The sequence below is a fragment of the Colossoma macropomum genome, unplaced genomic scaffold, assembly GCF_904425465.1.
Source record: "Colossoma macropomum unplaced genomic scaffold, Colossoma_macropomum, whole genome shotgun sequence".
Taxonomy (NCBI): domain Eukaryota; kingdom Metazoa; phylum Chordata; class Actinopteri; order Characiformes; family Serrasalmidae; genus Colossoma; species Colossoma macropomum.
In genome coordinates, this window is record NW_023494792.1 from 13,056,915 (window position 1) to 13,079,932 (window position 23,018).

At 38.6% G+C, this 23,018-nt stretch overlaps 1 protein-coding gene across 1 annotated transcript in view; it reads right to left on the reverse strand.

Annotated features, from left to right (window-relative positions):
- The window catches only part of otud7a (OTU deubiquitinase 7A), a 96,838-nt gene that overhangs the window by 24,804 nt on the left and 49,016 nt on the right, over positions 1-23,018 (reverse strand). Inside the window, exons 3-5 of the mRNA XM_036576069.1 lie at positions 18,356-18,510; positions 2,917-3,099; positions 2,362-2,580 (exon numbers count right to left, since the gene is read on the reverse strand). Of these exons, the coding sequence (XP_036431962.1) occupies positions 2,362-2,580; positions 2,917-3,099; positions 18,356-18,440 (487 nt within the window). The 5' untranslated portion in view covers positions 18,441-18,510. The remainder of the gene's footprint in view (positions 1-2,361; positions 2,581-2,916; positions 3,100-18,355; positions 18,511-23,018) is intronic.

Genomic DNA, 23,018 nt, shown 5'->3' on the forward strand with positions numbered 1-23,018 from the left:
GCCAGAACCCTGGGCCCATCTGACCACCTAGCTCACTCACTCAGCTCAAGAAGCTATACACACATTATCATTCAAATGTCTGGAATCAGTGTTTTCAATGATACACAGCCAAATGTGGCTGCAAAATTATAATATTGGTGTCAGTACTATGAAACTTTACAGGTTTCAAATCATTTGTAGACGTTAATAATTAGTAAGAACAATTATGCATCTAGAATGAACTGTAGAACTGATTATAAAAAAACAAGAAGTTAAATAAAATTAATATCTAGAATGGCTTGTATTTCAAATCAACAATAAAGGTAGGTAAGCTGACCAAAAAAATAGTTATGTGGTATACTGAATGGTAAAAATAAATCGTATATTATTTATCAATTTATAAATTCCTATTCTCAAAATCCTGAAAAAAAAATCTAAAAGTATATCTGGTATATGTTATTAAAGATAAGTGATTCCAAACTTTTGAACAATAGTGTGGCTAGCAAGTTGTTTACAAAAGAATGAAAAGGTCTGGAAGGTGATTTAATACAGTGCATCAAGGGAATCATTTACTAAAAGCTTCATCCAAAATCTCCAATTACTTTCTTGTTTTTTACATGAATTTTCCAAGAAATGCTGCATTTCCTCTCTAGCATATAATCATCTGAATCAGAGCTTTAGTAGAGTGCTGTGATTCATGCACTGAGCTCCGCTCTCCTCTGGGAGACGTGACTGAGTGGGATTTTAATCTCTCTGAGACAAAGGCAGATGTTAGATAATATCTTAATCACAAACATAATTGGATAGGGCTCCATGTCAGCTCTGGCTACAGAATTCCGTATGTAGCAGTGCAGTTCTGTATGACTCTGTATGCTTTTATCTTATGTGGTACTTTAACCTCTCTCTGCTGCTGATCCAAAAAACATCTTAGCATTTGGCCAGGCCATTTACGAGTGCTCATAGGCCTCATAGACTCGCTTTCATGACTCTTCAAAAGTGAAAGAGTCTTACAACAACCATCAACAAAAGCCTGGGCATGGGGGCGTTCATTTTTCCTGATATTATCACAGCCTCTTTCGCTGGTGCTGAGGGCGGACACTAGCAAGATCCCACTGGTGCTGTTCAACTTGTTCACATTAAACAGACTGAATACTGCATGTGCTAATCATAGGGGTTAGGAAGCAGAGTTTATGGCCCATGGAAAACAGCATTTTCCTCGCACAGACCAACACATTTACATAATCCATCTATTCAGCCTTCACCAGTTTAGCCCAGCCCATTAATGCTGAAGTTATAAGGAGTGTTTCAGCCTGGACTGCTTAAAGAACAAGACACAATACAGGTCAGCCGATCAGAACAGATGTAGTTCACATATATCAGTCTTAAAGGCACAGTAACAAAAACAGTGTGTTTAATTCTGAGGAGTAAAGAGAGGCAGGGACGTGGGAAGGTGCTTTAAGTTAGGAGTGCTGAAATTTTAAGTTGTGTGAAGGGACCAATGACATCATGCAATATGACTTGCCACTTTTCATTTTATTCTTCTTTTGGCTAATTTCTATGAAACTCAGCATGTCATACACTGCTATTTTGAGGTGAGAGAGAAAGATAAAGACCTATAACTGACACATCAAACCACTGATGCACATCATCACTCTAGTTCTGGATGAACTTTATGCAAATGAGCTCATCCAATCAGATGTTGATATGTAGCACAGTAAACATCCACAGACACAAACTGAGATTTAAACTGAAATGCAAACAGAGCACAACAGTTGAAAAAGCTTCATTATTAAGTTAGATGACTTTTAAAAGTGTAAAAAACAATGTTAGGCCATCTTGGGGTTCAGAACCGGCCTCCATCTCTACACAGATTTTCTCTCTTTGAAGCTCTGCCTGCATGTGTTTGAGGATGCACCCCCAAAGTGGCCAGATGTTTTCGGCTCACTGTAATGAAAATACAAAATTCACTTAAACCGCGCAGCTACTGCAGATTTAGAAAATATAAAACAAGTTATTATAAAGTTTTATTGATATTATTAATTTTAACAGTTGCAATCCTGAAATCAGGGGGTGCCTCAGCACCCTCAAAACCTCCACTTCCCACGTCCTTGAGGAGAGGTTTTGAAATAGTCATGTATAAATTAAGACTTTTTAGTTAGGAGCTAGTTATTTTTATGTACTGTATTTTGTTCTATATAGGCTAATGTATAAAAATATTATTTTCAGACATTTCACAGATAATTAATATATAATTGTCATGCATAGCTTGCATTATGTGAATTAAAGCACTTTTAAAGGGTTGAAAACACTAATCATACCACCATATCTACCAGGACTGCAGTGTAGCCTAAGGTGTGGGTTTAGCATCAGATGTGCTCTCACCAGCCTGCTCCAGGGCCACCATGGTGGACTGCTCGATAAGGTCACGCTCGATAAAGCTGCGGAAGTCCTCACTGTACACGCTCAGGTCAGGCAGCTGGAAGGTGTAGATGGGCATCTCCAGAGGGAACTGCTCCCTGGCACACTCGCCTGTCACGTGCATTCGTGCCAGAGACATGATGGCAGAGCTGGCATGGGAGATACCTCGAGAGAGACGTTTCTCTGTAGACCCAAAGCAAAACACAGAGGGATGTGTTTGTTGCCTGGTTATGAGACGTTTAACTCGCAGAGAATTTCTGAAGCATTTCAAAACAATCCAATCATCATTACTTTTAATAGGCATCAATCATCTCCACAGCAGCTTTTATTGGTAGCATTAACTAAATCTTCAGAATCATAATCATCTTCCTCATCTTTGTTTTAATCATCAGTGGCATAAGAATGATCATCAGAGTCGACATCCCAATCCTTGTCATCATTACTATTATCAATCCAGTCATCATCATTATTAGTATTAGCATGGCTCATGGAAAGCAGCAGTGTAGCTCTTTGCCGTACCCTGAGTGTTCTCCTCTTGTCTCTGCAGGCATGGCTCCAGCTTGTTGATGTGCTGGGGGGTGCCGCTGCGCTCTGGCTGCTTGTAGTAACGGCCCTCGTTAAACACCTGGGGCAGATTGGCAGTATGGACCTGTCGCAACTGCTCATAGTCACTCAGAGCAGCGCTAAGGTCCCAGTTTTTACCTTTACAAACACACAAAGACATACAGAAAGCACACAGAATATAACTGATGAGAGTCACAGGGAGAACTGTGCATACATGGATACATCAATACCTAGCTTAAATCAATATTACAGTGAGAGTCACACTAACAGCAGCCTAAAACATGAAAAAAGAGGGTCTAAGTCCCTGTTCTCACCTACTATTATACAGTCTGCGTGTGTGCTGAACATGGTGTGCCAGACTGCCAGTTAGTGGAGGTTGTGTTGTCATGTATACAGCACATGTGCATTTGGTTGCTTCTGATTAGTCTAAGTCATCTGTAGGCAGTTCAGAAACTCTGCGTAATTAGTTGTTACGTCCTCACCTTAAACCTGTTAAGGCAATGTTATTGTCAATATATGCTATAGTTTGTTTGCAGCTCTTGCGATTTATATATAGATTATATTCATATAGATGAATATAAAGATTCAACCCTAGGTCCTCCTAGTTTACTAGATATTCCACCACAGTAGAAGAAAAAAAATAAACAAAGCTACACCTTGATCCTCATGGACCAACAAACTGGTTCTTGGATATGCCTACACAGCATATTCTGTATCTTAGAAAAATACTTTTTGTATCTTGAACAACTGATATGTTAATGCATCACTTTGATGAAGCAGACCATTCAGAGGCACTGAATGAGAGATCATGTCTAACTAACCTAGCCCTGTGTCCTCCAGACAATCTTTGAAATAACTGAGTAAGCACTGCCAACTCCCATACAGGCTTTCAATCTCATCCCAATTACACAGGCTGCCATTCCGCGCACTGTGAAACACTTACAGATCCAATCAAACTCTACAAAATAACATAGTTCTGCTTCATATCACACTTGACAGGGAGAAACACTAACCAGTTTGCAGCACTAATGGGCCGGCTTCATCATGCTGTACATTAAAGCCTGCACGTTAAACATTTAGTGGTGACATAAGACTGTGAAGGATACACACATAAATATATACTGTATCAGTCAAGAATTATTCACTCTTACAATGTAGTGAAGAACACAGAGAGGGGTCATGGGTTCTAGTGAGGATGATGAAAAAAATGGAGAAGAGGAGGGAGGAAGATCAGCAGTGCAACACGGGAAACCAGTCCTCTAATGGAAAGTGACAGCTACCTCCAGACCCCGCAATACACACACATATATGTATACACACACACACACACACACACACACACACACACACACAGCACACGCACACAGGGCTGCTCCCTCCTCCTACAGCTGCGTTCTTATCTTACTGACAGAAAGAGCTTCCAGGGAAGAAAGAAGCAGGTCAGAACCAACTCTTATTATAGCCCTCAAACACTCACACTACTCTACTGCAGGGAGAAACCTCCTCTCAGCACCTGCTCGGTGAGGATGAGACTGAAACGGACAACAGTGAAGTCTATTAAACCTGGTTAGAGTTGTGTTAAAGAATAGGACGGTCACTACTGATTATATTAGCAATAAGATAATCAATCATTAATTTTGACCATTAATCGAGTAATCCTCTGGCAAACAGTGACTATTAGAGCTAGGCAGTTTGGGCCATAAATGTCAAAACTCTGTTAAAATGAGAGAAAAAAACATCTCTATGATAGTGCTAAATTTCTGATAGCGCCCCTAAGGGATTTTATTAGTATTTTGCTAACAATGATTCATATTAACATTTCTTTGGCTGTTCTACATTTAAAACATTTTATGTTTTATTTGAAGATTGTAACAGACATATTGACATCTATTTTACCTTGTAGTACAGTAAAAAGCCCTGGAATAGAGTTGCTACTGACTAAAATGTACTGGTTAAGCTAACACTCATATTCACAGTCAGTGACATACCTAGGACTTCCAGAAGGCCCACTGGAAATCAAAATGTGATTAGTTGGATTTACTGTCACTTCCTAAATACATTAGTGGTTAATCTGTCACTTTAGGCCTTCATTTCAGATCCTGAAGTACCAATGTGAGAACTAGACTGGCTGTATCTACCTAGACACCACTGAGAAATCCTAATTGGATAATTTTCCTTTGGCAATTTCAGTTTAACCCATTTGTTTCCAAATGAAAACTTAACAATGCAATAATCAATTACTACAATATCTGCAAAGTTTAAATGCAACAAGCTTGATGAATACATTAAATAAAAAAGGTCTTCTCTAAAGGATGGCCCTGAAGGGACCTCACTGGAGTAATCAGAGTTTTAAAAGGAACACACAGTATCACTGATGTGAAACACTGCCCCTAAGAAGTACTAAAAGCTATCTGTGTGCTATTAGCACCCTCTTGTGGAGAATCTTCAGCCTGCTAAATGTGAGTGAGTGAGTTACAAGTAACTGCAATCAGATATACTAGAATGGTATTGGCACCGATACGGACCTTAATAAATCCACTCACCTTTTGTTTTTATTAATAGACTTGGCTGTTCTACATACAGGTAATAACTATTAATTAACATGAAATGACATTAAAGGCAACCTCATTTGTCTAAACAAAGCATGACATAGCATGTCAGAATAAAAGCTCAGTGCAGAAAAGCTTTCCTAATTCTCTTGCGCTTCACACCAGCTTCATCAGTGAATATCTATTTTAGACTTTTACATTTTTAGATATTTATTGTAGGCTGAAAAAGTAAACATGTCAGATTATTGGGTGATTTTGAGATAGTAAGGTGTTAATTACAGTACAGTGATTCTGTGATCTGGAGATACAGTGATTATTTGTCTTTGTGGTTTTAAAAATAAATGTAAAAAAAAAACAATCAAATATGAAATACTTGTCTAATGTGCCTCATTTTAAAAATCCTAATTATCAAAAATTCATAAAATACATATATTGTGTTTTGGAATGAACCCTTCAACAGCACATTATACTAAGTATATAGATTTTAAAGTAAAGAAGAAAAGATAGGACTGATATCAGATTGGTACTCGATTTTGGACAATACCCAGAAGTCAGGCCCATAAGGTGCATCACATCTCAGACAATAAAAACTGAACAAACTATAAACAGCCTTTTAAAGATTCCAAAATCCTTTTCTGGAAAAAAATATTTTTTTAAAATGTGGCAAAACTTGATTACAAATGGATGTGTCCATCAGCCCAGTGTGTCCACCAGACCAGTCTCCTACTTTTAAAATTTTAAATTTAAAATATGCATTATCATTGTGCAAACTGTCATCTAACCATTGCAGATTCATCAAGAAGATACATTTTAATCAATTACTTTTTTTGAGTGATTGACTTTAATTATGTAGAGTGAAAAGCAAAAATGGGAAACCTTTGGTAAATGACAAGCATCATTATTCCTAATAGTCACATTTAGTTATTGATGTTATTAATGGTCGTGCATAATTATTCATAATAATTATTTACTTTTGATTGGCTCCTGTCACCCAAATATCAATACAGCATAAAGCTTATTCATCCCTTTTTAACTGATATTCTTCTTTTGCTGAACTCACTCTCATTGTGACAGCCCAATATAGGTGTGCATGTCTGTGTGTGTGTGTTTGTGTGTGTGTACGTGTTGTACGTGAGAGGGAGACCGAGAGCTAGTGTGAAAACTGACAGTCTGACTTCCCCTTTCCCCACACCCAATTAAGTGGCTTAGCCCAACACTCTGTGAGAAGAAAACACCCTCTCTTCTTCCAGATAAAACTCCTCCCAGCACAAACCCCACATCAATCAATGCAAATCCTATTCCCTTTATAGATTTCTGTATCCTTTAGCCAGCCAAAAAAATTTAAAAGAGAATTTAGAGTTTAATCGAATGACCATTCAGCACCTCTAACACATGCACTTTGCAGCTCGCTGAGCATTATGGCTGCAAATCAATGGCCAGCAGCCTGGAGACAGGACAGCACACTTAACAGTCTAGCAGCTCCTCTGCCTGCCCTTTGCGTTGGCCTCTGTAGGAAATATCATACCAATACAGTATGACTGTCTGTTAAATATACAATAAACAAATGATTAAAAAAATACAATTTCTTAATTTAGATAATTGATTTAACTTTTGATATTGAGCTGTTTTAGCTCTGATATGCAAAGAAAACTCCCAGATTTATGCCTAGCTATTGTCATTTAGCCTGGAGAGAATTATCCTGCTGCTACGGATGATAAAAAAAACCAAACTAATTTCTAGTTTGAGATCTTGTTGATAATGAGTATAGAGAATGACCATAAGAGGTCAAACGCCTTTAGGGACTCGACTGTCTATGCTCCTATTCTAATGAATGAGGCCAGCTCAAAGACATCCACAGTCCCTCTGGCGAGACCTTTCTTTAGTAATTAACCTCTGCATTTCTAATTTATCAACTTACTAAACTTCTCCTAATTCACTGCATGTTCCATTATTCAAAGGAAGAGACCAAAATGACAAATGTAGTCAAAAAGAGATTTGCAATGCATTATCTAATGGATCACAAATCGAGCCTACCAGAGAAGGATGAAGAATGAATCACATGTTAATTTGTATCACCAGTGCACAAACATTTTTTCATTGCATCTAGGTGCAAAAGCAATACTTCCACGTGAAAGGCTGCTACGTTTGCCAAGAAACAGCTGCAGTACTTCTGGAGTCCCCTAGAGGGTGACACCACACATCAGTACAAATACAGTGACGACACCCTCAGAAACTCCCTTCACAGAACACCCTAAAAGAACATATATGTTAGGGTTGCAGAAGGCTGCAACATCCAAATAAACCCTCTAACCAATCACAACACTATTACTGTGTGATGTGACCAAAATTCACATAATCCAAAACATTTTTAAAAAATATTTTTTAATCATATAAATTTATAACTGAAAGATGTTACAACCATGATATGTAACAATAAAACCACAAAAAATGTATTCATTTTATGCAGCCCTGTTATATGTGCTTAACCTAATCCTCTTTACATAAAGCCCTGAACTACCCTTTACTTCGTTCAAACCCAAAAAGAAACAATGATAACCCTCAATTCTAAATGTCCACCACATGCTAAAGGAACAAAGGTTCAGCGTAATGTCTAAAGGCCCTCCAGCACGCTTTTACCACTTCTCTAAGAGCGAGAGCCAAAGCAACACGGTACAAATGCAGGACAGAGTGGTGGAGGTGTGAATGTAACGGGAACATCACGGCTCTGAGAGTGTGTAGGCTCAGCCAGCAGGGGGAGAGACAGCGCGGTGATGAGCCTGCCAGAGTGACACACTAACGATCAGTGCAGCTGACATCCAGCCACACATCCTTCCAATGCCACAGTCGATCAGTCCGTCAGACCAGCGCTGACCCACAGCTCCCCCGCTTCCCACCCCCAGATTACAGGCTGCTTTTCTAATGGTCGAGGTTGGGGTTTAAAGGTGGTCTGAGATGATTAGCGCACAAGGGAGGCTGTTATCTGGTGTTCTAGGATCGCAGCCTTAGAAATGTCCCACGTGCTCCATGAGGTATCTGACAGCACACTCTGGAGATGCTGGAGTCAAATGGTTGCACTCACATTAGACCCAGGTGATATCTACAAATAACAATCAGAATATTTTCTTTTTAACAGATCAGGATTATCAACTTGATCACTGCATGTATATATTATTTAAGCCCTTAAAATCCCAGACTTATAACATACTAAGGCTTTTTATTCAATACGTACAGGGACTTGCAAACTGACTGAGCAATTCTTAGGTTATAGAGGTGTGTAATAAAACTTTGGGCCTGCTGACAGGTTCTGGCCTTTTAAGGGGTTAATATTATGTAGCAAATTGTTTAAAAGTACATTTTTCGTCATCGACTTACATGTCAGTTGTCGCCAATATCAAATTACACCATCTTATCGCCCAAGCCTAACTCAAAACAATATGCAAACAGGGATTCCAGAACCAGTCTTAGTTTGGCAAAAAATATAATTTACACAATTTTCGCCTTTTCCCAAATGCAGTTGATCAGCCAGGCCGAGTTTGGTGCTTGCTTCATTGTAGTTTTTCACTGCAGCAAAAGGGCTCATAGCTAACAATAATAAGTTCATACTCCACTAGTTACCATGGTTTCTGACACTGTATGACATCTTTTTATCTATAAAAATGAATACAAGCATGAAGCATGGCTAAAAACCATAGTGGCAGCCATCTTAAAGCCTGGATTTTGGTTGTGCTGTTGTCCATTTCATAGATACATTTTGTAGATAATATGTCATACAGAGTGAATTGCTTAGATTACTTGACAATTTAACACAGTGTACGATGGTATAAGCAAGCAGTATCGCACAATTCTAACAGGATATAATCATGGCCATAACTAGCTATGAGGACACTGAGGTCTGGAGCTGGGTAGTTTCACTTTTCTCCATTCATAAGATTAAACGTAGAAACACCGTTATGATAATACAATCTACTTGGGGATGCAACCAAGGTCTCACAAGCCACCCAAATGGGGACAAAATATTTATTATGTGTCATTTTTTATGATATGAAATTTAATTTGTTTTCTGTGAGCACTGTCACTGTATTATGGCCAATCAAAATCTGACAAGCTCCTCCTTTTTTCCTTCAACCTTCCAGTAACTGCTTAGCAACCGTTGCTATCCGTAATTGCTTCAGTAATCACCGCCTGTCATGTTAGTAACTGCAGTTGGGACACCAAGGTCCTCAGAAGTTTCGGAAGAGTTTTACGAGAAAAAAGTGTGGAAAAAAAACGACAAAACAGCTGTGGTTCGGACTCGCTTTGTTTACCTCTGTTTGAGACGGTACACTGCCGTGAGAACCAGAGTAACTTTGACTCCTAGAGATGTTCAGGTATGCAGCACACAAGCCGTATGGTAAAATGTAGCCAGCTGAGAGTTTATAAACGCAGTTAACACATTAAGATTGTAAAATGCAAACTTTTTTTCATTGTTTGTTTGGACTGCTCGTAATGTTTTTGGCTAAATGCTTTAGTCCAGCTCCAGTATCTGCTCAGTTTAGGCTACACATTCCATAGTTGGCTATTTTAGTGATTAGATGAGAAATTGAAGTTGTACTGTGTTACCCAATCATAATATACTACAACCAGCATGAGAAAGTTCACTGTTACCCAGCATATTTATGGTATAGCATCATGTAGCTAACATTATTAAGAAATCAGCAAATACATTAGGCTGTATTTTGTCTCCTTAACTGTATGAGTAGCTACTTTTGCCTTTAGCTGGGGTTGGGTAGAGACTGCCTTTTGTAACGTATGTTTAATGTGTGCTTTTTCAGTAATCAGTGAGGACAGAGATCAAGCAAAGATAGATAGATTTAGAACTATCACTTGATTTAGTGTAGGCTTCAACATGTATTTTCAGCTGAAAATAAACATAAATATGTAGTCAAATGATTAATTAAACAGCACAACTGGAGTCAAATCAGTTTATGGAAGAGTACTAGCAGTTCACAGAAGAATGGAGAGATGGGGAAGGAACAAATAAAAGGAAAAAGTGCAAAAAAAAGTTATGGATGTGTAAAAAAGGAGCAATGATTTGGTTAAAAAAAGAGAGAGAAACTTATGGTTAGTGTAATACTCATATTCGGCAGTTAGTTTATTCACTACGAGATGTAGGTCACATTTCTGCAAAATGGACCTCACTAACATTTTGATCCTAGTTAAGGCCCTGGATATAAGCCTCCTTTGCTTGTTAGCTATATTAGCCCTAGAGCAGTGGTCTTCAACCAGTGGACCACATAGCCTCAATGATTAATTATTTGCAAAAATAGAACATTAAATTTAGGTCGACCTCATTTATTAGTCTGGCAAAATGCTAACTATGTTTACATTTTCAGTGCAAGTCAAAGTAAAATGTTCCTCTTTTCACTGATATGAAATTCATCTGTCATGGGTTAGTGTTTACAAACAGGGTGTTTCAAAAAGAAAGATCCTGAGGCTGAGCAACTGCCACTGCATAACAGACTGTGCAGGATATTGGTTACATGTGGTTGGATTAATTTACTGTTTCTGCACTAGGTGAGTTAGAAAAAGTTATTTTTAGTGTTGCTTAATATTATACAATCAAGAAAACCTACATTGACTTTTGTATTATATTTGCGCATTAAATGATCTGGTCAGTTAAATTCAGGTGACACAGAAGATTCTGTGGTCAGCTGTTTGGGCCACGCATTAGGAAAAGTTGGGAACCTCTGCCCAAGAGCTAAACTAGCTTTAGCTCCAAAGCAAGCTTTGGACACTAAACACAATTTGGCTGCTAAATTCAGCTAGATTTAAGGTAAGGGGAACCGTGCAAACTTGATCATTTCACTGAGTTGTCCTTTAAATATAAGCCCAACACTTAGCAACACACATAAACTGAACAGCAACATCATCCATTCAATTCGCAGTGAGCCCTGGAAGTCTAATCAAGACTGATTACGGTCAAGTCAAACCTCCAATCAAAATGACAGCACAGTGAAGGACGCCATCTTCTCTGGGTGACCTTGAGATCAGAGCGAGAAGTCGAGCGAGGGTAGTCTTCACTCCTGATTCCGTCTCCATGGGGGATCCGGGATGCAATCAGCTCTAAACAAGCATGCATATACAGTCAACTATTCCCTACACACCTACAGAGCCATGTTCAGATCCCAGCACGAGAACACCAGAGCAGTTACATGCATACACATATAAGCAATCCACTCACCAATACCACAGGTGTATTCCTTAACTAGAGCTGAACGGCTCAGAATCTAGTCAGGATGTTACATAAACACCATGGGTTATATGAATGTGTGTAGGATAGGATGCTGTCGACAGCTGGTGGGGCTGGCCCCAAAGGTAAATCTCTGTGCTTTCTGCCAGCCTTTAGCTAATAAGCTCACTCTACTCACTGTGCCTCTCTCCCTCTCTCCATCTCCCTCTCTCTCTCTCTCTGATTCTCCTCTATGGCATTATGTTCCTCTGTGCTTCAATATGTCTCTGCTCTCTGAGTCATGTGCATATGCAATGGTTGACAAGACAGCTAAAGAATTTTATATGGCCCTCTCTATGTGTTATTTATACTCCCTATCCGTCAGACTTCAGTTAGTGTACTTGATGATAACAATACTTCTGCTTTCTGCCTACTTGGAAGCAGCTCAGCTCAGCCCTCATTGGTCCTGTGAGGTAGAATAGATTGCATAACTGAGCTGTGGGGAATGATAATCATCTTACCTCAAATATAAATGAGCAACCTAGTAAAAAGCAAAAGCAAAAGTAAAGCAAAGTCATGAATTTAACTTCTAGCCTTTTCTGACACTCAATATGTTGTTAGATTATTTTTAATATATTATTTACATTATATACATTATTAATTGAGCCCATTCTTATTAATCATTAGTTGTTGTTTTTTATGTGGGCTAATGATTATACTTATTATATGATTCAACACACTTTATTTCTGTCTCTTCTCTCCAGCAGAAAAAACATTTGATGCCCTAGGTCGCTGTGACACACACACACACACACACACACAGAGAAAACACTCTGTTCTTGCTATATCTGTAAGGTCACTGTAGGGCTGATAAGAAGATGCAGCTTCCCAAAAAGAAGGGGTTAGCGAGTTGAGCAATGGAACAAAATGACGCATCCTATGCACTTAAGTGTGCGTATATGTGATTGTGTAATGTGGCGTGTTTCAACTATTGCATTATAATCACACCCTCGAAAGTAAGGTGGTCACACCAAAAGTCTCTCCCAGGCTTATGATTTATGCATAATAAAATACTCATCTGAATGAAAGGCAATCGTTGGTTTCTGAGCTTTCTTATAGAGAAATCCACGACAGAGCCATTTTTTTAGCATTTTTTAAACCTGAAGCTCACACTATATGAACACATTAGCACATTAGCAGAGATTTCTATTAGCCAAAGGTGTCAAATAAATTACATTATTTGCTCTTGCATATTTTGGATCAAACTGGCATTCTAAAAATCATTTGTCTATTTAAATAACATGAATCAAAGTTGAACATCAAAAATAAGAAGCAACTGGCTATTTAGCACAATTGGTCATGTATAATTATGCTATAACATATTGGTAAGGCATCAACGCATTGCGAGTGCACTTACTTGGCACACATCATAAAACTGCAAGATAGATTGGCCAAAATCAAAATAATAAATCGTCCCCATTGATTATCGACTGGCTGTTTGGAGCTGATTCTGATCCTGGCTGATTTTGACTGTGCATCCCTAGTTGTTAGTGAGGCTATTCATTTTGAAACTTATGAGATCACTGCAAGTGTGTTCAATCACCTCCTACCGTGATGTTATAGCCTTTTCATTCATGAATTTGATTTGTTCAGAAGGAGAGCTTGTTGTCTTCACTGTGAAATGTCAGCAGTGAGGCTCATTAAAAGGCCATTAACAAATTGCTAATCCCGAATCATAAACAGTGGCAGCCGCAGCAGAAAGCCTGACTCTCTCTGCTTTAACAGCCTCCTCACGGCAGGGTGTTGGGGAAGAATACTCTTAGTGTTGGTCTCAAATCAGCTCTTTGTCTTCTCTTATCATGTTATGGTCAGGATTTATCTACAGAGGCTGGCCCTGGATCAGTGTAGAGGGTGACTTCATCTTAGAGAGTTTAACAGCAGCATCCATTAACACGCAGGCCTCAGAAAGGGCTTTTAAAGCACTCCACCACAGAGATAGTTAAAGGGAATTGTGCCACATGGAAAAGAGCTGGGTAAGGAAGTTCCCTCTGCTGTACATGCTGTACATACTGTCCTGCCTTATTCAGCACACTGCTTGACATCCCAGAAAACACATCTTTCACTATTCGATCCATAAGCAAAACTCAAATTGCAATGGCAGCAAGCGACCGGGCTGAAAATTTGCCCCCGGATATATGTATGTAACCTGAATCGTCAATCAGCTAAGCTACGCAGAATCATGACAGCAAAATCAATGCCTTTGCAATAATCTCATTATGTCCGCAATAGTGTAACATATATGGCCATGGCAATGGAGTAAATAAAAGATGAGATCTGTCTGCAATTCCTGCTTGCTTGCAAAGTGTATTAAAAATCAGCACAACCCTAATAAGTGTCACATTCATAGGGCTGCTAACAGATAGGTAGCCCAATAAAAAAAGAGGAGTGCTGTACTCCTGGAGGCAGTTCTGGGTGCTGGGCTGCAAACTGGCCTGATCTGGCCTTGATGTGGCAGGTGAGGACAGTGCTAGCAGCTAGCCAGCTGCAATTCCAGACAAGCAGGCCTGAGAGGGGATTTAACTGAAGCAGGTGTGTGTTTATTCTCACCCACAATAGGTGTGCAGACATCAAGAGAATACTGTCAGATCCATGTGAGGTAGTACACTTTGACATAGACTGACAAATGTCCTTGAGGGCCCTAAGGATGAAGTTTTAGCCTTAGCTAAATAAGCTACTCTAGTTGACTTGTTAATTACAGTAGTCTTAACCAATATTTAACTGAGCTAAGTACTAATATACAGTGCTGTGAAAAAGTATTTGCACACCTTATTTCTTCTATTTTTGCTAATTTGCCACAATAAAATGTTTCAGATCATCCAACTATTTTTAGTAGAAGACAAAGGTAACACGAGTAAACACAAGATGCAGAAGCAATGCAGCCCAGAACATTACACTACCACCACAATGTTTGACTGTTGGTATGATGTTCTTATGGTGGAATGTGGTGTTAAGTAATGGGTTCTGTTACACCAGATGTAACGGGACCTATGTCTTCCAAAAAGTTCCACCATTGACTCATCAGTCCACAGAATATTAACCCAAAAGTCTTGGGGGTCATCTAGATGTTTTTTGGCAAATACGAGACGAGCCTTTGAGTACTTTTTGGTCAGCAGTGGTTTGCACCTTGCAGCTCTCCCATGGATGCCATTTCTGCCCAGTGTCTTTCTTACCGTGGAATTGTGTACAGTGACCTTAACTGAGGCAAGTGAGGCCTGCAGTTCTTTAGATGTTTGTCTGAGTTCTTTTTTGACTACCTGGATGAGTCATCAATGCGCTCTTGGTGAAGTTTTGGTAGGCTGGCCACTCCTAGAAAGGTTGACCACTGTTCCAAGTTCTCTCAATTTGTGGATAATGGGTCTCACTGTGGTTCGCTGGAGTCCCAGAGGCTCAGCAATGGCTTTGTAACCCGTTCCAGACTGGCAGATTTCAGTGACTTTGTTTCACATCTGTATTTGAACCTCTTTAGAACATGGCATCATGCGCTGCTTTTTAAGACCTTCTAGCCTGCTTCATCTTGCCAGACAGGTTCTATTTAAATGATGTCTAGATTCATCATGCCTGGGTGTGGCTAGTGAAATTGAACCCAATAGTCAACTGAATTTGGTTAACTGGTTGATTTAGTAGCTAAAGGGGCAATTACTTTTTCACATGGCGCCAGGTAGGGCTTAACAGCATTTTTCCTTCAATAAATAAAATCATCATTTAAAAACATAAAAAGCATTTTGTGTTTACTTGGTTTATTTTTGTCTAATATTGAATGCAGTATGATGATCTGCAAGGGGAAAGGGGGCAAATAATTTTTCACAGCACTGTAGCAGTAGTGTAGGCTCATGAAAACCCAATGTTCAACCATAATGTTTAAAAACATTGGTGAATGGTGAACACTCATGGCAGACCACTTCAAGCTGATAACAGAGGGATTATTTAGATAATAGAATATAACTGAAGGTCATTTTAAGGACACTATAGACACTTTAAAGAATTCCTTTTTTAAATGATATGTGTTGCTGTTAGTGGGCCTTACACACAAGAAATGTCACTGCCATATTATGATTAATATTAGTGTTACAGTGCTTGAGTCCAGTCTTGTCTTGGTTTTGGCATCATCTTGGCCCTGCCTTGTCTTGTTAAAATTGGGATAAGTTGGAAATTGTTCTTGAGACCAGCCGACAGCAATGTCTCCGTCTGAGGTCATTGGGAACTGGACTTTTTGTGTCATTATCCAATATCAACAAAACCTTCAAAGAACATAAAACAGTTCTTTCTCTACATGTGTAAATAAAATCTGCTTGCTGACGATGCTTTCCATGATGACTTAACTGGGTATTATTGGTTTGTTGATGTTAACTGGTTCCAAAATTTTTTTTGGTAGTGACCTTAGGTAGTGACTTCTGAATAACCTCACCATCAAAAGTAACAATACAAAGTCAGACTAACACTATAACATAATAGTAAGTAAGTAAGTAAGCTACATATTATTATTTCACAAAATATATTATAAAATATGACATTAATTATTAATAGATATCATTTAGAATGAATGATAGCAAATTAATAATGAACTACAAAGGAATTTCAAATTTCCCCTTTTTAATTTTATATTCTGATAAAATCCTTATCTCAGTTTCAGTACCGCCTTGGTCTCGCCACCCTCGGTCTTCACTCAGACTCGACTACTACAAAGTCTTGGTCTTTACTCAGACTTAACATGTTCAGCTCTCTGTCTTGACTGGAACGTGCCTCAAATGGTCTTGACTACAACACTATATAACATCACCTTTATTATAGAAATGAAAATGCATTTTCCATCATATATCAGCTGCTATTCTTTTCTTTTCAGCCAAAATTGTGACAAATGAATGTACAGCATTTTGGAATGAAACTCTATAATATATTGCGTAGATCACTATAAGGTATCTCTCTGTCTATCTCCTCTTAGGGGGCATATTTCTCTGCTCTGTCTCATCTGGAGAGGCTATGTTTTCTGTGCCAGTGCCAGCAGCTCTCCACTCCACAATGAGTTCCATTGAGCAGGCACAAAGGTCTCCCAGGGGAGCGTCCTCGTAAAGCCGTCACACACAGCCCTAAATCAGTTCCACCGCCCAGCGTGGCGGGCCGTCCCTGCTGCCAGTCAGAGCACAAACCCACCGCATTCCTCCACTGGTCTTGGGACCAGAAAGCTTCTCCAGGCTTCAGTCAACCAGACCAGGACAGACACTGGCTTATATGCTCAATACCAGAAAACGCACCACATGCAACCTTACAGGGGCTACATGAGAGACCTTTTTCTTCATATTTAATTCAGAGAACATTCTTAGAGTCAAAGAAAAAGTTCCATGAAAATCTACACAAACCTGAATGTCTCAGATTACCCAAGACATGTTTGGTTAGACACCAAGCTCTCTTGTTTTGCACTGGAGCTATGAAACTAACCTTCACCTAATCTTACAGTTGACCAATTAGCATCGTGTGAAGCCTGAATTTTGCATATATTATTTTCAATAAAAAACACAGACGAAGTGTGAAATGTATGCTGTTTTTAGCCATGCAACATGCTATTCATTTTTATAGTAGTGTATCATGCAACGTTTGACACTCCATAAGCAAGACTATTTGAGATATATATACATTTTCCACCAAATCTTTATTCCTTTAAGAGGCTAAACTACAGGGGATATAAAAGCCCTCTAAAAAGTTTGTAAACTTGGAGGCTGTTATTTTTCTGAACATTTCATGACATTTTTTGACAAATCAGGCAAACAAAGAAGGGGCTGTCACAAAGCTGCTTTATAAACAAAGAAAAAAGCTTGGCGAAAAATGCGACATTCATAACACTCATGAACACATAACATTATAATCCTCTCCCACTATTTTATGAAAAAAAAAACCTTTGGAATAAAAAACCTGCCTCTGTACCTTTAACCACCACCCTAGCTCTCTGGTCTTCAAATCAGCTTAAAAAATCTGTGCCAGCAGCTCAGATAAATCCATCAAAATGCTACAAACATGCTAGCGGCTTTATGTTACAAACTTCAGACAGACACGCTTGAAAACATAGGCAAAATTGGACAGGTTGATGATGCAAGCTCAAATATTCAATCTCATAACATTTGGCTTGTGCTCGCCACAATGGAGGGAGAATGGATATGGAGGCCTGAGCAGCGTGGATCACAGCATTGCCACAATATGACAATATGAGCATCCCAGTCCTCTGGAGCTGAGCACAGCACTGAAAGCAGAGCAATCCATCACTTTACTGCACTGCATCGCATGGCTCATTACTGCTAGCCTAGCCAAAGGAAGCTATCTTCCATAGGCATAGTCCAGGCCTGATACGGTTTGCGGCACTCCACACAGCCGTGTGAAACATTTAACACTACACTCATCACTGCTATGATTACATTCAGAGGCCACACAGAAAAAGTACACAGACAACTATTACAAGAGGACTGTAAAGCAAAAAATCACATTAGCCTTTAATCTCAGTTAACATTATGTTATGACTATACAGTGATAATGGCTACTGGTGTAATAGCAATATAGCCTACTCATCCGAGTGACCACTCGGCCGTCTTACCCTCCAGCAGGTCTCGTGCCAGACCCGGTTCCGCCCCCGTGGACCGAACAAAGTCTGACAGGACCGCGTCCATGTCCAGAGTCATGTGATCATGTGGCTGCGCTGCCCAGCCTGCAGCAGTGGCCTTTGTGGTAGCCAGAGCGTCACGCTCTCATCTAGAGAGAAAAGAGAAAGACAGAGAGAAGGAAATGTAAGTAAAAGAAAAATGGACAAAGGGCAGATTTCACAATCTGGCTTTCTAGCTTTTGTCCTGATGTCAAACATCAATCTATTCCTCCACATATTGGTGACTGGTTAATTATAGCCCTGGAGAGTCTGATGTGTCTAAGAAGAATGCCTGGGGAGCGATATCAGAGTAGCTGATGGTAACTCTAACGATGACTAACTGAAAAACAAAAGCTTGTTGATTGCAAAGTACAGACTGCTATATTTCAATTCTTTCAGAGGAATACTAATAGCCACCTGCTCTGTCCAGTTTGCCTCTGATGGGAAGCTGATTGAGAGGACAATTAAAGCTCATGCGTTTCTCCGAGAAGAACCTGCTACAGAGCACTCACTCTTAACATAGTCATCATTCATGACTAAAACAGCGCAGCACTAAAAGCAGAGAGAGAGAAAAAGAAAGTGGAAGCTGGGCTGGGTCAGGTCAGTGATCTATGTCTAACAGCAGCAGGGAAACTGACACATTTATTTTTATACCTTGTCATGATGTGGGGTCATATTAAGAATGTAATGTTTTACAAAATTCATATTTCAGTTAGATATGTCAGTACTTTTATCAGTACAACAAAAATAGGGAGTGTCTAAAATGTGACTTATGTTTCCGTTTATAAGAGCATTAAACATTATAAAAGTATAATATTTGAGACTTTATAATGGCAAAGTTGAATTTTGTCTGATCCATTCAGACGGGATTCTAAGCAGCACAGAAACACTAAACAAAAGCTGTGCCCTGATCTAACACACAACGCAACACAACACAACACAACACAACACAACACAAGACAACACACACGTTATGATATAATACTATATTATACAATGAAATACGAGGTTTTGTTATACTCTAAATTACATCACGACTGTTGCTGTGAATTCTGAACCAATATAATTATTATATTTCGATTTATTTGTGTCCATGTGAAGGGACTGCTCTGACTACATGGCAAACACATAAAAAATTTTTTTCACATAATGGTCTTAGAAAGAAACTCTGTGGGACAAACAAGGAATGTGTCAATAATATTCATAAATATAGAGAGATTAATAAATGAATTGTATATAGATAGAGAGAATAATAAAAAAATGAAACACCTCTGTGACACTGTTGCTCAAGATTTAGGTATCACTATTTAAGAAATACTTTAAAAGATATCTTCTCTGAGCTAGAGTCATCATTACTAGTTTTAGTTGGTATCTAACTTGCTATTGCTTCTCATTTCACTACTTATTGACTATTCATACAGGTTTAAACATAGCTGTATGTCTTTTCTGAATCATACAAGCCACTGTTTCACTGATGTCATGACAGCCTTATAGACATGCTAATTCTACTTTAGCGGAAAAAAGGGAAATTTGTCTTACTTTGCTTCTAAAATAAGGCAACCAATAAGATGTTTTATTTTATTGTTTTTAGTGTTTTATTTTATTGTTTCCCACTTGGACCCAAAAAGCCTGTTACCCGTTTCTATGGCACTTGTCAACAGACATTGGATGAAAACCTAATGTCTATGAAAATACAAGACCTTTAACGCCTTAACGACCCACCAGCTGGCCCTGTAGTGACTAAATAATAAGCCTTAGTATGTAAGAGGTTAACCTCTTTTTCATGTACAGGGACACAACATGGGTCAGTTAAAAGGAATTACAAAGACTTTCAACTCTTTGATTTGCTATTTCAAGTTTTTTCATCTGGGGTCAACTAAAAAAGCCATAATGTTCTACAACTTAATTGTTTTTACATTTCTTGAATTAGAGTGGTCCCCAGTGACGAATTGTCTTAATCAACCGAAAGGCCTGATTTTCAAAGTCACCTATTCTGCCCTACAGAGTAACATAGTAAAATCATGACTAATGGGATTTTCCAGGAAATAAGAAAATAACATAGTCCCATTTTAGAGGTAATTATTAATTCATTGGATTATGTTTTTTGAGGAACTACCCCAATATTCATTACAATGTTCATTACACAGTATTGCTACACCCCTACATCATATTCAAAGTTCTGTAAGTCAAATAGGAAAAATACACTCAGTAAAGTAGAAAGACGCTTACACTTACACAGACATTAACTAGTCGCATGGACCAAACTCTCATTTGCAGACATATATATGGATTTGTAAAAATAAACAAATAAGTAAATACATAAATAAGCAAATGAATAAATAAACTATGACTAAGCAGACAACTAGCCAACTTAGCCTTACTTAAATGAATGAAATGTTGAAAATGTTCATTACAAGTATTTGCCAACATAAATGTTTGCCTCTTATCCTTTTATATGTTTATATATTTTTTAAAACTGTTCATTTTCTTTTCTAAATAATAGACTGATTGAGCTTACAATGAACACAGGTGGGATTATAGTGTATCAGGGGCCCCTTTAAGCCCAGTTCAAATTTCTCATCTTTAGTGTTCTATATATAAAATCACATAACACTTGCTTATTTATGTCAAAAGGGAAGGGATGTTTCATTTCATAAGATATGTGACAGAAAACTAAAAGATCCATAAGAAATCCATACTACTCCACACTGAGAAATCTATATGTTTAGATGTAGATATTAGTGGGCTTACTGGGGGGTTTTCCCTACATGAGAGTGTAACAACACAACATATAAGTGCCTATATGTAATACGAAAGTCTAACCCTTAACCTTTACAGGGCTGTTTTTGTCCTGAAAAAGTACAAAACAAACTAATACATATGTAAATGCTCACACCCCTGCCAGTACAGACAGAGTGTGAATGAGTCAGAAAGCTGGACCGTGGGCAGGATGATGTGATGTTCTAGTCTGCACCCACTGAAGTTGGGGCCAATGCTTTCTATCATCACCCCCTCCACCAACAATCCTCACTCTGTGTTCTGTCCTACAGCAGCCCACTCTGCTGAGACACTCACTCCGAGGCCTTGTATTTGTCCCTGGTCAAATGCCATGCAGATGAGGTCAGCACAGTCCAGACCAAGCTGTCCTGGGCAGAGAGGCAGCACCTACGGGCACGCTACAATAACAGAGACCTTTGTATATGCATGTGTGTGAGCGTGCGTGTCAGCCGGGTGGCCGGCTGGCCGCTTCCGCATCACTTATGGAGCGTGACATAAGAATGAGAGGAATGTGAGACACACTGCCCACAGTGAAGAAACAGCTCTGTGGACAAACACACACAGGTTTGTTTTTGTACAACGTTGGGACGTGGGCATATTTATAGTATTGTGCAAAAATCAAGGAATACTTTTTCGTTTATTTAATTTTAGTCAAAACGGCCATTAAAGACAAGTTATCTTCAGAAAATGGCAGAAAACAGAAAAAGAAAATGACACAAAATCCTTCAACACCAAGTCTAATATAAAATCTATATTCATCCATTTCATTTGTCCACAAATCTTAAAACTGAGTTACAGCAGTGCCTCCCCACTAAAAGCTGTCAATTATGTTTCCCTTCATAGAGACTCTAACATTCACACAAACAGCTACCCAAACACACTTTAGCTTCCTTCCTTCCTTCCTTTCTTTCTCAGGTCCATCCAAAATAACTAGAAAAGATATTTCTGAGGATATTAGATATAATATAATTTACTTTTATAAGAAACAAGAAAGTCAAACAAAAATAAGTAAGACAGGAGTTTGCAAAATGGCAGTTCAAAAAACAAACAAAAAAAAATTAAAAAAGAGAAAATAGGACTCCAAACAACTGTGCAAAAACTGATGACCACCCAAACACTCACTACTAGAATAACGGTACTTAAAGAGAAAATCAAGCTCCACAAAAAACCATGTGTTTCTGTCCATCCTTCCACTGTAAGAAGACAAGTTGTCACTATGGGCATGAAATGTGTGAAAAATGTTACAAAGAAAAGGAAACAAAAAACAAAAAAGAGGAATGTTTGCACTAGAACGCCAAAACTGGACATCTGAGATGTAGAATAAGGTTTTATGGACTTATGAGCCTAACTTCATGTTTGGGATTACTTGGATTGTAAGAAGTAGAAAACACAAACCAACTTCTAAGACTGGACTTTAAAGGTGTTTCTGTTTAAATGAAAACAGTCCCAGATTTTCAGTGTGGTCTCAGACTTTGGGATGACACTATATATGTTTCCTGTTTTTTCCCCCCACAGGTCGCTGGCCATTTTGACTGGAAAGAAAACGATAGAGTGATCTCTGACATTGCACAGCATCTCATATATATTATATGTAACTACCTATAAGTAATAGGAATTATCTAAGTATAACCCTAAACATTTAATTGGCTTAATCTCATTAACCAAAAATAATTGCTTTTGTTCTTTCTGTTTAAAACATGTAACTTCTTGTTTTTTTTTGTTTTTTTTTGTTCTAAAAACAAACTCTTATGCCCACATAACTCTTGGTACGTGTAACCATGCAGACAATTAGCCTGCTCCAGCCTCAACGAGTGTGACGTTACAGATGTTCTCTGGTTAG